Here is a 15,797-nt window from a genome sequence, read left to right as displayed (position 1 = left end):
CCGAGGCACGGTCTCTGCTCCAGCCGCCCTTGCTTTTTTGCCCGAATCGCTTTGTTTTCGCCCCCCCGGTCCCGGCGTGCCGGCGCGGCCCCGGTGCCACCGGGGTACCGGCTGCGTCACGGCTGCTCTTGAGGAACAGAGGGCACGGAGGAGCGGGAGGCCTGATCCTGCTCAGGGCTGAGGTCGGGCGAGGGAAGGAGCTCTCTCGGCGGCTCGCAGGATTTCCGCCTGCTGTCTTTGGATTAGCCCCTGGGTTTTCTCTCTCTCTCTCTCTCTCTCTCCCTCTCCCTCCCTCTCTCTCTTTTTTTTTTTTTATTCTTCAACTTCTTCTTTTAATAAAGGCAACATCTTCCGTGTTGCCATCTGCTTCTTCCTCTGCAGGTTATTTTACTTTATGTCTGTTCTCTTTTATTAATTTGTTGTCTTTTTTTCTTCTTCTATTTCTTCTTTTTCCTTCTGTTTTCCTTCTTCTTTTTTGTCTTCTTTTTCTCCTTCATTTTCTCCTGCTTTTTTTTCTTTCCTCCTTCTTCCTTCTTCTTTTTCTTCTTATACTTGTTTTCCTTCTTCTTCCTGTTTTTCCTCTTATTCTCGTTTTCCTTCTTTTTATATTTTCCTTTGTAATGCAAGAAAAAACAAACTTTTCTGGACAGGCATTGCAGGGATTTTCCATCCCCATCCAGGGGAGGGTGGGGGCTCGGATCCCCTGTGCACAAACCTGCTGTGAGAGCCACCCTTGGGGGGGATCTTTGCCCATGGTCTCAAGTCATCAGTTCCAAAAAGCTTTTTCCAGGGGGTTTTGTGCTGTTGGGGATGTGATGTGGTGTTTGCTAGCAGACAACCCCACTCTCTTCTTTCTTTTTGCTTTTCTTTTTTATTAATTTTTCTCTTGGTTTTTTTCCTCTCCCCTCTTTTGGGTTACCATTCAAATGCGTGATGATAACTTTCACCCTGTTAATTAACAGGAAACATTGGGACAAGACAGGAAATTACATCAGTCTTTTATGAGGAAAGAGCCAAGAAAAAAAAATGCAAGAAAACATAGTTATTAGTGAAAGGAAAGAAAGTGCCAGGGGAGGAGGAGAAAGAAGGAGAAAAAAAGGGAGGAAAAAACACCATCCCATGGGCCCTGCTTTTCCGAGGGAGGCTGCTCCAACACTTGATTTTATTTTTATTATATTGAAAAATATTTGACTAGAAGGGTCACCTTTGCTTGAGTGCGACGCTCTGGCTTCCCAAGGAATTTTTTTTTTTATTTTCATGCTTTTTCTCAGCTTCCTTCCCCAAACTGTGAGGCCTAGGAAGCTCTTGGCTGGGAGACTAATTTTGGTTTGGCTGCTCAGCCCTTCAAATTGGTCCCCACCCAGTGTCATTATCTTGGTTTTAACTTGCAAGGGGAAAAAAAAAATAAAAAAACCACCCTGTAAGAGCTGGCTCAGCCCTTCTCTACCCTTTTAACCTCACTGAATAAAAAAACCATACTGGCTTCAGCCTCCCTGGCTGGATTGTGCTGGCAGTGCCGAAGCACCGGGGGGTGGTTGCAGGAGGTCCTGGTGATGTTCTTGTGATGCTTCTCTGTGTGTGATGGCTGCTACCTGGCTCTGTGGTCCTTCCTCATCCTCCCTCAGGGATGAAGTGAGATCCCTGGTGGGGTGCTGAGGTTTGGCAAGCCACCTTTGGGGTGAAGTCCTGGCTCCCGTGGGCTTTCCTGGCTTTTCCTTGAATACCCGGGCAGGTGGAAAGGCAAATTTTGCCATCATGAATAATTCAGAACAGCTGGGGGCTCTTAACCCTTGTTGCAAGTATGTAGCTATAGATATACATCATAAGTGAGACTGTAGATGGTTAAATATTCAGCAAAATCTATTCAACCTATTTGTATAGGTTAATGGATATGGAGATAATATAGTCAATATACTATATGTTTTGTTATATAGGATATATTCAGTATATAATGAATATGTTCAATATATTCATTGTATATTGGATAGATTCCATATTTGTGTAGAATTCTATATAATACATATATAGGTTAAATAGATTTTGTTTGCTAGAACCAGACCTGCATCAGTAAGTGCTGGCTTTGTGTTGGAGAAACGGGGCGGTTGGGAAGGTGGTGGAAGCTCAAACATCTATGGCTTTTGCAAGTGGTGAAGTTGGCTCTGGATCCAATAATTTTTGGTGATGGAAACCTATGGGTTGAATTTAGGGATGATAAAAATTACCAGGCATCACTGGTGAGGAGGAGGTCCCTCCATGGCGGGTGATGCAAAATAATACCAGAGGCATTATGTGTCTGTTCACACGCTGGTGTGCAAGGTGGGGTTTTGAGTGGAAAAGCAGGGAAAATGGCAAAATAGTTGAGAAACTAAACCCTGAGATGAGATCCTGCTCGCCCATGTGGGATGGCTGTCAGTGACCCTGTGGCTGGGCTCCGACAGCACCTTCCCAGGCAGAGCGGACGGAGTAAATAACTCCATAAAATCATTCTTCGAGCAGGAATCAAATAACAGGAGTTTTATTTGGAAAAGGAGCTGGGAGCCTGAAGTTACATCACTGCGTTTGAAGTGATGAATTCATTTGCTTTGGAAGCCAGGCTGAGAGTTCTTAGCTCACGATAAGGAACAAACCCATAAATCATAGGCAGAGGCCTGTAGTTTTCCTGTTCTTTGTCACAGCCAAGCATTGAAAATGTATCCTGGGTGTCAAGAGCAAGAAGCCTTGGCTCACCTGAGATATTGCACTGCAGTTGCTTTCTGGGGAAGCTGGTGTGGTGCTGGGTCTGCCAAGGCCCAGATCCCCTGGGCTTTATCCCTGTGGGAAGGTACTGCTGGGTCTCAGTGATGCCCGAATCCCTTGGGTTTTGTCCCCATGGGAGGATGCTTCCTGGGTCTCTGTGATGCCCAAATCCCTTGGGTTTTGTCTCCATGGGAGAATGCTGGTGACACACCAAATCCCCTGAGCTTTGTCCCCATGGGTGGATGCTGCTGGTTGTTGGTGATGCCCAACTTCCCTGGGCTTTGTCCCCGTGGGTGGATGCTGCTGGGTGCTGGTGACACCCCAAATCCTCTGAGCTTTGTCCCCATGGGAGGATGGTTCTGGGTGGTGGCACCCCGATGATGACATGGTCCCCTCCTGGGACCTTGCTCTGCTGTTGCCACCAAAACTGGTGGGTGAGATGATCCACGAGGAGCTTTTTGGTGTTTTGTTTTTTTTTTTAATCTGGGTGCTGCCGACCTGCCCCGTTTTATAGCCTGGGGCAAACCTCTGCCGGCCTCCGTCTGCGAGAAGGGGGTGCCATCTCCGCCAGAGCGCCAGGAGGGTTAATTACTTAATGAATATAATATTCTCTATAATTGCTACGCGTTATTAATCCAGAGCAAAGTGAGAGGCGAGGGGAGGGGTGTGTGCGTGGCCAGGCTTGTGAACTCCGTCCCAACGCCGTCCGTCCCGTCTGTCCATCCCTCACGTCCATCCCGCGCTTGCCCCCTGCGCGGGTCGGGGCTGGTGCTGTCCGTCTGTCCGTCCCTGGGTGGTGACCCTGCCTGTACTCCAGCGTGCTTTTCGCCTGCTCTTAGGAATAGGCGTGATTAGATTATGAAGGCAGACAGAAGTAATGATTAACTTTTTCAGTCTGCCTGCTGTCTCCAGTCTGGCGCTGGGTGTTTTTTTTTCCCCCTAAGTAGGCCCTGGCCCCGCGTCGACAGGGTATTAGGTTGTAAAGAAAGCCAGGAGGAATGAAGGCAAGTGAGGGAGGGGAAAGGGGAGGGAGGGAGCCTTTTCCATCGGATCCGGGACTGGAATTTATTGGCAGGAATGCAGTAAATGCTCCAAATGCCAGCCCAGCTAAACAGTTTTCATAATTGTTATGGAGCAGGGCACGATGAGCGTGAAAAGGACTTTTGTTCCTACCCTGCTTTTTCCATGCGTTTACGTCCCTGTGAGGGAGATGCTGCTCTGGGAGAAGAGCTAGGAGAGGTGGGCTTTTTTTTTTTTTTTTGGTGGGGTGAGAAACATATATTTACGTCTGTTTTCAGTCTTTGGTGAGAATTCTGGGTCGGTGTGCTGCAGGGAGAGGCTTTTTTTTCAATATTGAAATGAGAACGGCAGTGATGCTGTGTCTGTGTCTGTATGGAATGCAGCTGGGGGGGGAAGAAAAAAATCCTAACACACATCTGTGTATTAGGTATCCCATTTGGAAATCCTAGACTGCTCTACTTCAGTTTTTATTAAGGTCTTTACAAGGTTTTTAACGTGTAACCCACATAGCTGCATGTTGTCAGTGGAGGGTTGTGGCTTTGGTGTGACTGTATCCCTACCCTCCCCAGGGCATCACCAGATACTGAGTGACCCTATTTGCAACAGTGGAGCTTTATTTTTAAATTACCAAAGCTTTTTAAGGCCATCCTCTAAACCTGAGCTCGGTGGCTGCTTTGAGGGGGTCAGTGATGCCATGGCTGGCGTGGACTGGTGGCCTCTGGTGGCTTCAGCGTCTGTGGCGTGATTTATCCGGGAAAGGTGATGGGCAGGATGCTGCCAGGGGAGCCTCCAGCACAACCCAAGCCGGGGAAAGATATTTTGGCAAGCTCACCTCGCGTCTGATTTGCATCGCTGTAAGTCAGGATCCCTTTGTGTGCTGGCTTCTCTTTCTCAGAAGTTTTCTGGTTGAGATCTGGGTTGGGTATGGGTGGAGAAGAGGTGTGTCTTTGGTAGCTACTGAGGCTGAAGCATGGAGGTGGCTGCTCCTCTCTGGGAGCTGGGGCTGGTACCAAGCCCTGAGTCACTTGGGGCTCCCATGGCAGCATCTCATGAGCACTGGCTCGGGATTCCTGTGTTTTCCAGAGGAGCCTCTTGTCTGATTTGTTACGAAAGTGTGATTATTCCACGTTGATCTCAAGGAAGGGGAGGAGGCTGGAGGGTGCACAGGGCAGTGGAGCACCATGCAGCACCTCCCAAGCCAGCAAGTCCTCCCACCAGCATGGGAGAACAGCAACAGGGACACATGCAGCAAAAATAGCATTTCTGGGGGTTTTCCACAAGGATCTGCATGCCCTTGTGGCTATTTGGATGGCCTGGGTGTCTTAAAAACCTCATGGATGTTGGCAAGACCACTCTGGCAAGGTCTCCCATCTTGAAGAATCCTTGTGTCCCACCCAACTGCTGGGCTGGAGCTTGGGGAAGGGATTCCCGTCCTACTGCTTTTTTGAAACAAGGGAAAAGTTTTCCCACACCTTTGAGGGGTGCAGAAGGAGAGGCAGATAAAGACGGTTCTTTAAATTAAAACTTCAAAAATAATTAGGCTGACTGTATACTAAACAACAGCAAAGAGGCCCATTTACTGTAAATATTATGAATGGATTTGGCTGGCTTCTTCATCCCCACCCTTCCTCTAAGGCTTTTCTCTGAGCTGAGTCGAAATTCGGCCTTCAGACAGCACGATACTCTATAATTTGCATGGCTGATGAGGCCTGAAGCCTGGTACAGAGGAAACTGGAGTCAGCTGGCTCCTCTAACCACTGGAGACAGGCAGACAGGCATTTTTGGTGTGTGCCTGTGTATTTCCCCCCCCGCCCCACCTCCCTGTAGCTCCAGCCTTGCTTGGCTTTTAAAGAGAATGGTCACAAAAAAAGGGTTCTTCTCTTCTGGAGTCGTTTTTAGCCGTGGTAATTGATTAATCACCGTAATTAGACAGGAGCAGTGACTAATGGGATGTTTATGAATCAAATTTCTGGTTTGGTGGACTCCATGAACTCAGCAGTTTCACTTGGGTTCTTTCTTTGCTGTCCTGCAATGCAGGGGACATTGATCACCCCATATTTTTCAACCTTGGACACCCCTCCTGATTCAGCCTTGGTGTCTGCCATACTGGTGTGTGCTCTGGAGTCTCTGTAGGCCTGCAGCAACATTCTTAGAGGGCTCCTTTCTCACTTTACCTTCTTGATTTTATTGTCCCATCCCTGAATTAACCCTCAAAAGGTCAGGGCTGGGTTCCAGGCTGGGAGAAAGTTGGCTCAAGATGCCACCAAACTGGGGTGGGAACCTGAGGGGATGTCCTCAGGGGTGAGTCATCTCTACCCACCATCTCACCTGACCTCATTTTTGTCCTGATTTCACAAGGGGGTTTCCCAGCTGTGGTGAAGGTCATGGAAGTTCTTGGTTGGGTCACCTGGGGACTGAGCGGAGCACTCCCAAACTTGTAGGTGGCCACTGAGTCAAATCCGAGCCAAAGCCCCAGAAATATTGGGAAATAAGAGACTCCTTCCCCTGGTGGCTTCTGCCATGTTTTATCCCCTTTGTCCTCGTTGAACTCGCCCTTAGACAGCATCAGCAAACCAAAGTCTTGTGGGGAAACTCAGGTGGACATTTATTTTCGTGCAAGGTTGACTGATTTTGCGGGGAGCAAGGAGCCATTTGAGTGATTGGGTGTACAACTTGTTAATAAATTAAAGAAATAATCTTAAGGCTCTTTAGCCTGCCTGACTACTGTATATGCTGAGTAATAAGAGCTGCCTAATTAGGCATAGACACAAATTTATGGTCTAGCCTGTCAATCCGCGGATTAAGGACTGCATAAGTACCTACTGACACGATGGGCTGTAATGGCTCCTAAAGAGATGTTATGGTCTATCGTGTCAATAATCCACAGATTAAAGGCTCCCTAAGTATGTGTTGACGTGACTGACTGTCTCAGCTCTTTGGGGGCTCTTGTGCTGGCGAGGTGGAGGGACCCCACAGGCCACCTTGGGCGGTGGCATCCCTGCAGTAGGTAAGGGTTTATTTTCTCTGCAAACAACAGGAGCTTAACACATAGCCATCCCCTAAATTAGGCTTTCAGAAACCATCCCAGCCATCAAAATCAGGGGGTGGTGAGGAAGGTGAAGCTGTCTAGCCCTTGTGTGCAGGGAGATATAAAAGGTTTGGGGCAAACATTGCCGTGGGTGGTGTCTCCAGAATGCCCACAAACTCCGTTAAAGGCACAAAGACCCTTTTCTGCAGCAGGGTATATCCTTTAATTTGGATTTTTTTTTCCCTTTGCTTTTGCAAAACATACCTGGAAATCTGTCTTTAGGTGTTTTTCTTGGGTTTTCTTTTTTGTTGTTTTGTTTTGTTTTGTTTTGTCCCTTCACCCTGTAAATAACCTGAGATTTAAGTTTTGGGTGCCCGTTTTATTTTATTTTGATGAGCATGTCATGCTCTGCATTCTCCTCAACTTGATGTTATGCCACTTCACTTCTCGAGTTAGGGCCTGTGGGGGGTGTGTGTTTTTCCTGAGATCCTACAAAATCAGCACTTGCCAATAATAATAGGAAGGGGCAAAGCAGCAATGGGAGTGCCCCAGCTGTCCTGAAGACCCTTTGGAAGAGCACGACAAAAAAACAAAACCTGTAAAAAATTCCAGGTTTTGTGCCTCCATCTTGAAGGGTAGGAGAAGACAGTGATCACGTCTCCGCCCCGGGCACACAAATGCCACTTAAGGTCAGCCAAGAGAGATTACCAGGTGCGAGACGCGCTGAGCTCGGTCTCAGCCCCGGCCCAGCCAGACGACACGTTGTGCTGACACCAGTCCAGCCCGTTGTTTTTTTTTTTAAGCACAGATCGCCCTCCGTGTGTGCAGGTGGATAAAGGGGGAAGGACTGTAATGTGTTCATCTGCTCCTCAGCAGGTGCCCACAGCACCTGTTTTCCGGCAGAAAGCTGTCTCCTGGAAAGCCTGGCAGGGATCTCTCTGAGTCTCTGGGGTCCTCAACATGATAAGGACGTGGAGCTGCTGGAGAGAGTCCAGAGGAGGCCATGGAGATGCTCCAAGAGCTGGAGCCCCTCTGCTCTGCAGCCAGGCCGGGAGAGCTGGGGGGGTTCACCTGGAGAAGAGAAGGATCCAGGGAGACCTTAGAGCCCCTTCCAGGGCCTAAAGGGGCTCCAGGAGAGCTGGAGAGGGACTTGGGACAAGGCATGGAGGGACAGGACAAGGGGGACCCACTTGCAGAGGGCAGGTTTAGATGGGATATTGGGAAGGAATTGCTGTCTTTGAGGGTGGTGAGGCCCTGGCACAGGTTGCCCAGAGGAGCTGTGGCTGCCCCATCCCTGGAAGTGTCCAAGGCCAGGTTGGATGTGGCTTGGAGCAACCTGTTCTAGTGGAAGGTGTCCCTGCCCACGTCAGGGGGCTGCAACAAGATTGTCTTTAAAAGTCCCTTTCAACCCAAACCATTCTGTGATTCTGTGAAAATGAGAAGACACCCGTTAGCAGTTCAGGGTAGATGCTACCATGGTGAGTGTTGTGTAAGGGTTGATGTCTGATGGGGAAGCCAGACCCAGGGATGACATAGGAATGAGGGAGAGGAGGGGGTGAGATGGTGAGTAGTTTAGGAAGAGCGTGAGAAGATGCTCGGGATCAAAATTGCCCTTTCAAAAAATAAATATATAAGTATATATATATATTAGAAAAAGCATTCATATGTTGTTTGAAACAACTCTGCAGCTGGATAATTTTATTGGCCTCTAATCCTAATATCATTGATGAAAGATCCAGTTACAGGCATTTAAAAACCTCATCAGGAACACCGGTTTACTCCCATTTTCAGCACTGAATTGTTATTATTGCAGATACTGGTGACGATTTTGACAGCTCTTGACGTGATCTGCTGGGGGCAGTCCTGGCGGGTGAGATAGCTCAGTGTGTGCTAAACTTGCTGTTTTCTTTTCAAAGTCAGTTGATTACAGGAAAACTTTTAACTGTGTCAAAACAAAACACAAACAAAAGATCCCAAGCCCACCTCCCCTCTTGTGTCCATGAACTTGGCCCTGGCACAAGGCTGAGATCCAAAAGGTGGACAGGAGCTATGCTGTTTTAGTTTATTACTATTATTTTTTAAATTCAGTTTTGCTAAAATGCTTTGGTTCTTTACAAATTAAAAAAAAAAAACCAAACACTTTTTCTTCCCAAATGGCTAATAAAACTGATGGAGCTTGGAAAGAAAAACTATGGATGACATGGTTTCATCATCTTAAAAGTGCTCATGTGATGGGGAGAAAAGCCACACCAGAAATTTCCTACCACTTCAAGTGATGGGAGGTGTGAGTCCTCCTTCCACGGCTTGGAAGAACCAAGTGTGGGGCCTTTCTGTTAAACTTGGGTGTTTCCATGGTGTCAATCTCCCATACCCACCGTCCTCTGGACCTCATTGGTCTCAGCAGCAGTTAATTTTTTGGAGTTATTGCTTTGGTATCCAGTCCTGCAGGATTTCTGTATGGATGAAGCATTTTCAGCGGCATCCCTGCCTGGAGTAGGATGATGCTCTGAGCCCACAGGTGGCATGTGCACACCCCCAGTGTAGAGGCATCCTGACTGTGGTCTTTTATTGAGCAATTTTGGGCAGGATTTGGTGTCCCTGAGGGTCAAGGCAAGTGGTGGGGGAACCTCACAGCCTCTTGTGCTGGTTGGCGTGTTGGGAAGCAGCTGGGATGATGCTTTTATGGAGGACGAGGGTTGCATTGGCAAAGTCAGGGCAGCCCCTCAGGAAAATTCAGAAAGGTGTGAAAAATACGGAAAAAAAAAGAGTTTTCCAGTGGGATTGAAATACTGTATAATATGGTTGTGCTGGGGCATCACTGGTGATGGATTGCCTGCATCAGAATTACAAAAAGTGTCACCCTAAGGACTTTGGGGTATCAAGTTACTGCCTTGACTTCCCCCCTCTGCGAGGAACTGTTGTGGGTGGTTGTTCTCCGTTGACCCGACTACGAGTTGACCAATAAAACTAATTCCCTAAATTCCCGAGGGCGGACTCACTTTATTTTCAGTTATTCCTATACTATTATTTTTGCACAATAAGCTTGCACAACGTGCTGGGGTGTGGGAGGGGGGAGCCTGGCGGAGCCCCGAGACAGGCTGCAGTGGGAACCATGGAAAATCCTAATAAACCCAGCGATAGCAGCAAATGGAGGGGTGCTTAATAACGAAATAATAGCGCGGATGTTTATTGCATTAAACATTATCATTGTTTGCTGGAATATGGGAACGCTCCCAGTTTGCTGGGAGTTCTCCAGGCATTTAGAAAGGGACGTGTTTGCTCCGAGTTGCTCGTAAAAACCATGCTTTTAACTCAAAACAGGGATCCCAAAGCGTTTGCAGCCGTTTGTGGGCTGTCGCACACGAGGGTGTCTTGAGGATGATGTGGCTGTGAATTTCCTGGGATCTGGGTTTTTGTGTGAGTTGGCAGAAAGCAGAGATGGGAGTTGGATGGTGGGTCCCTGCCATGACCCCAGGTTCCACGGGGTGAACTGCATTTTTGGGCAAAATCTCTTCTATTTGCTTCATTTGCACAGATCATTGCCACCAAAAAAAGCCTTTTAGGGGGAAAAAAAAGAAAAGTCTGTCACTGTAGGAAGCATCTCTGAGTCATTTTTTCCTTCTCTCCTGCCTGGGTGATGCCACTGGCTTTTCCCACCCCTTTTCCTGGCGGATGCCAGAGCTGGGGAGGTGGGTGGGAGTGAGGAGGCTCTGATGGGGTCCCAACAACTGTGAAAAGCAGCTTTGGTGGCGGCTGGCAAGGAGGCCTGAGCCTGTTTATCCGAGCTCAACCCTTATATTCTCATGGCTTTTTGACTAGACATCCAGTCAACAGCCGAAGCCCGCAAACGGAAGAGGCTCTGGCATATTTATACTGTGTGCTGGCATCAGCTCCTTAAAAAAAAAAAAAAATATCCCGGATTACCTAAGATTCGTCCTTGAGGTCTGGTCACCCCATGTCATTGAAAAACCTAGTGGGATTCATTCATGAACTTCCAGCCCTCCATAAAGGCCTGTTCATTCATCGCCAAGGCAGTTTGCTATTTTTTTTTTTTTTTTTTACTTTTTTCTTTTTTTTTTCCTTAAATGCTCTGGCAATTAACTAACTCTTTGTAAGTGGCAACGGGCTGGTTGTTAAGTGGTCTTCACCAATGCAAGCACAAATGCCAGGTGAAAAAGTCCTTTTTTCACCCCCTGCTCCCTCCTGAAAGGGATGCTTTTATGTTCTAATAGATAAAAACCTATAGGAATTTCAGCAGGGATTCAATGGCTGTTGCTCCAGAATTCCCTCAGCTGCTGTGAAACAAAACCCAAGGGGCTCTGAACATCACTGGCAGGCAGTCAGTGGGGAGGAGGGTGGTGGGTGCTCAGTGGAGATCCCCTTGGATCCAGGACCATGCTCCTCACGGATCTAGAAGCATCCTTCCCCTGGATCCAGCATCATCCTCCCCAGATTCCTCTGTCTCCCAGGCATCCCGCATCCCAGTTCCTCCATCTCCCAGGCGGGTGGTGGAAACTCCACCTTTGGGGGTATTTCCTGCCCCTCTGAGTGCACCTTTGGGTGGGGGACACCCTGTTTGGGTTAGTGGGGAGGAAACCCAAACTGCCCACCCTGTCCCTCCTCCTCCTCCTCCTTCTCTGTCCCTGCTTCCAGCAGGATATAAAGTTATCTACAACAAAGTCTTGTGAGGCACCAAAAAAGGGAGGTGGGAGGACAAACCAAATTGCACCTTGACAGATGCTGTCCCAGGGGCCACCCCACCACGACCGGAACCCCCACCCTGGTTTAACCTGGGAGCGAGGGTCCCTATTTTGAGGCAATACATGGCCAGGCCCATTTTTAGTAGCTGCCTCCAGCGACCGGAGAAATATTTTCCTCGCTGGCATAGAAATGAGGAAATTAAAAGTGTGTGGTTGGGTTTTTTTTTTCTTTCTTTCTTTCTTTCTTTCTCTCTTAAAAGAACAGTGCAGGGCTTCAAACACAACTCCGAGACGGGAGAAAAACGCCTGCGCTGAGGAAACGGGTTATTAATAGCAAAAAATTGAGAAAACAGGGAAGCCAGCGTGTTGCCATGGGGAGGGGGGGAGTTGAGGAGCTGCAGGGAGGGCTTTGGGTTGCTGGGTCACCCACCATCCCGTCTCCCATGGTGCAGGGGATTATTTTGGTAGTGCTCACTAACTTGCATTCCCAGCTAGGTTTTTTTTTTTTAAACTTTTTTTTTTTTTAAATACAATTATAGAGATGAATAGTTCCCAGGTCTTAACATGCCTACTGAGGCTGGAAGGAATTACCCGCTGATCAGCGCCAGCCTGCTAGGGATCCTCCATAAGGAAAAGGGGCTTTCTCACATTTTTTCCCTCCTCCTCCCTTGCTTTTTCCTCCTACATCATATCCTTGCTGCACGCACAGGGTAGCTATGGGGAAGGAAGTTAAAAGAAGGGCTAAGGGAATTTAGTTCTGGATTTTTTTTTTGAGGCTTTTAAAGCCATTTTTGTTAATAAGTGTGAGATTTTTGGTTCCATCTATCTCTTGGTGCTTCCCATGAGCTAGGGTTTTGTCTGACATGTCCATCCTCTCCATCACCCAGGCTCTACATATGGGTAGGAAAAAGCCCCATGAACTGGGGGCAAGTTCCCATCCCCTCTGGTCCCATGGAGTGAACTTCAGTGTGGTTTTCTTAGCAGCATCTGATCATTATTTATGGAAATTAATCCACCATTTGTTGGGTAAAAACGAGGGGCCTTAGTGTGTTTGGTCTTGGTGGATGCTGCTAGCCGGAGCATCTCCCCTCCTTTTGCTACTGAAGATGGTCCTGGTGTTGGTGTGGGTGAGGGTGACTGTGCCACAGGGGCTGCTGGTGTGTCTGAAGCCACCTTTAAAGATGGACCTGGTGATTTAGGACCCATAAATCCAGCTAAAGCTAGGCACTGGAACAGCACAGGAGTTCCCCAGACCTGGAAATGTTCTTGATAACATGACTTTTGGAAACAGAGGGTGTGCTGTGGATGTTGGTGTGTGCATGGAGAGCATCATGAAGACATGGGCAGGGCAAGGTCCTGCCGTTTCTGCGTCGCTTTTGGTTCATATTAAGTCCCCCGGTGCTAAATTTCTCCTTTTCTTTTTTGTTTTCTGTTGTTCTGCAGATTCTCAAGTTCTTCAGGAGCCAGGGGATAGGTCACACTGGTGTGTGGTGGCATACTGGGAAGAGAAGACGCGCGTGGGTCGGCTGTACTCTGTCCAAGAGCCCTCCCTGGATATCTTCTATGATCTACCTCAGGGGAATGGTTTCTGCCTCGGACAGCTCAACTCAGACAACAAAAGCCAACTGGTGCAGAAGGTCCGCAGCAAGATCGGCTACGGCATCCAGCTCACCAAGGAAGTGGACGGCGTGTGGGTGTACAACCGCAGCAGTTACCCCATCTTCATCAAGTCGGCCACACTGGACAACCCCGACTCCAGGACGTTGCTGGTTCACAAAGTGTTTCCGGGTTTTTCCATCAAGGCTTTTGACTACGAGAAGGCGTACAGCTTGCAGAGACCCAACGACCACGAGTTCATGCAGCAGCCGTGGACCGGATTTACCGTTCAGATCAGCTTTGTGAAAGGCTGGGGCCAGTGCTACACGAGACAGTTCATCAGCAGTTGCCCGTGCTGGTTGGAGGTTATTTTTAATAACCGATGACTCGAGACAGTGTGGACTCATGACATTTATACTACTTTGCTGCTACTATTTCCTTCTGAGTGCTTGCTTTTCATGCAAACTTTTTGGTTTTGTTTTGTTTTTGTTTGTTACCCCTCTCTTCGTTTCGAGAAATAGCTTATGGAAAGATATTTTTTTTTTTCTCGCCTTGGGGGTATTTTGATAAATATATCTATTTTTTAGAAGTGTGAATGACCAATGACTCAGAAGGGTGAGAGAAGGGTGCAAGGGGGATATCTAGAATCACATAAGATAATTATTTCACACCTTTGAAGGGGATCGACGGATTTGAAAGCCACTTGCTCTATGTTACAGCTCCTTCTCTTGGACAAATCAACAAGATACCTGTATTTTTTACGCACCACCTTCCCAACCCTGGTGACGGTGACACCGAGATCCCTTCCCCAGCGGTGCTAACCCTGCGTTGCCGCCGGAGGATGGTGCAAAACTTTTCCCAACCGGGTGTTTTACCGACCCTTTTGAATTTTTATTGTATTTTTCTTGTTGCTGGGTTCGTGTCTTGTCACTGTGTTCATCCTTCCACTGCTTTTTCCGTGTGTTTTACGGCCGTGGATTTGATGCAAGGGGAGAAAACAACAGCGGAGGAGCTTCGCCCATGGCCCGTGCTTGGTGATTTCAGCTGAGATGTGAAGCGACAGAAGCCTAAGCCTAAAAAAAAAAAGCCCAACCATAAAACAAAACAAAAGAAAAAAACAAATGGGGAAAACAAAAGACAAAGTGTTCACCATAGTTGGTCTGTTGTAACCTGCTTAGATCAGGTTATCCAGGTACCACCTTATCTGGAAATGCAGTTGTGCTTTCATTTCTTCTTGAATTCATACACGAGTATGATACTTTTACACTGTTCTTAGCTCAATGAGCATGTTTAGACCTTAACATAAGCTATTTTTCTAAATATAAAGGTTTAATTGAACAAGAGAGCATTCTCATTGGATCTTTAGCATTGTAGTGCTTTCGAAATACACACACACACAAAAAAAAAAAGGACTCCTTAAAAAACCCTGAGATTTATTAAAGAAAAAAATGTATTTTATGTTATATATAAATATATTATTACTTGTAAATATAAAGACTTTTATAAGCATCATTATTTATGTATTGTGCAATGTGTATAAACGAGAAAAATAAGAAAGATGCACTTTGCTTTAATATAAATGCAAATAACAAATGCCAAATTAAAAAAAAAAAAAAAAAGAACACGAGATTGGTGTTTTTTCTATGGGTGTTATCATCCAGCTGAATGTTGTTTTTTTTTTTTTCTAAAGGAGTTTATGTTCTGTTAAAAAATAAAAATGTACACTTGATCCCAAGCTGTGCCAAGTGGCTTTTTTAGTGGTGGGGGGGGAGGCAGGCAGGAGAGATGCTGCTCTAAGTGGGTCCTACATGGGGTCAGCGGTGGGAGCACCCACCCCAACCCTGTGTGGGACTTCTCTGGCGTGGGTGGCACCGGGGTGGGATCACCCCAGTGAGATCTGGGCTCCGTTGGGCCGATTTGGTGCACATGACTTTGGGCTCCCCAGCTTGAGTGCACCCCATCAGGCCCCAAGAGTGGAGGGACTGGCTGCCCAATATCTTCTGGGTTATTCCCGCTTTTCATAATTTCAGCTTTGAAAGAACCCCAGTGCTAAGGACACAGCTCACATTTGACGCTGTCCCTGTCCCTGAAACACCTGGGGAGGCCAAGCTTCTGCTCTGTGCTGGGACACAAGGTGTCTGTGCCACCAGGTGAGGAGGAAAATTTGAGAAGAGGAGGAAGCCTTCGTGGGTTTTGCCAGTTATTTCCCACCCCTCTTATCTCCCACCCCTCTGGAAGTAAAGGTTTTTATTCCTTTTGCCCCTCTTCACCCTTCCTTTAGGCATTCACTGCCCCGCATTCCCCCTTGCGCACATGCTCTGCCAGGGAGAAGGTCCCTACAGCTGGTTCCTGCCTTTTGGGGAGAGGGACCTTGAGTGGAACTGCCAGAGTCCTGGAGACTGGAGGATGTGGAGAAGTAAAAGGTTTGTATTCTACCCTACCAAAATGACTGGACCCCAGGAGTGTGACTTCAGCCTCTGCTGTCCTTCGGGTGGTGGACGGACACAAGCAGCAGATCAGACTCTGTGAACATAAGCTCCATGCTGTGCCTTCTGCTCAATGGAGAGGTGCCCATCCCAGAGGGATTTACTGAGATAACAGCATTTGGTTGTCTCTGAATGGACAGTGCCTTCAGCTGGATTCGTGTTACTGAACCCATGAACCAGCTTCAAAACGGCTTTTGATTGTGTGCAAGGTTTGTGTGGGAGTTTCCAGGC

General features: G+C 47.6%; 1 protein-coding gene across 1 annotated transcript in view; it reads left to right on the top strand.

Annotated features, from left to right (window-relative positions):
* Window positions 1-14,699, top strand: part of SMAD7 (SMAD family member 7) — a 32,523-nt gene extending 17,824 nt beyond the window's left edge. The window contains exon 5 of the mRNA XM_027671675.1: window positions 12,928-14,699. Coding sequence (XP_027527476.1) covers window positions 12,928-13,466 — 539 coding nt within the window. The 3' untranslated portion in view covers window positions 13,467-14,699. The remainder of the gene's footprint in view (window positions 1-12,927) is intronic.
* Window positions 14,700-15,797: the final 1,098 nt, after the last annotated feature.

This window comes from Neopelma chrysocephalum, unplaced genomic scaffold, assembly GCF_003984885.1.
Source record: "Neopelma chrysocephalum unplaced genomic scaffold, ASM398488v2 Primary Assembly neopelma1_97116, whole genome shotgun sequence".
In the NCBI taxonomy this organism is placed as follows: Eukaryota; Metazoa; Chordata; class Aves; order Passeriformes; family Pipridae; genus Neopelma; species Neopelma chrysocephalum.
This window is presented reverse-complemented; position numbering and strand designations above follow the sequence as displayed.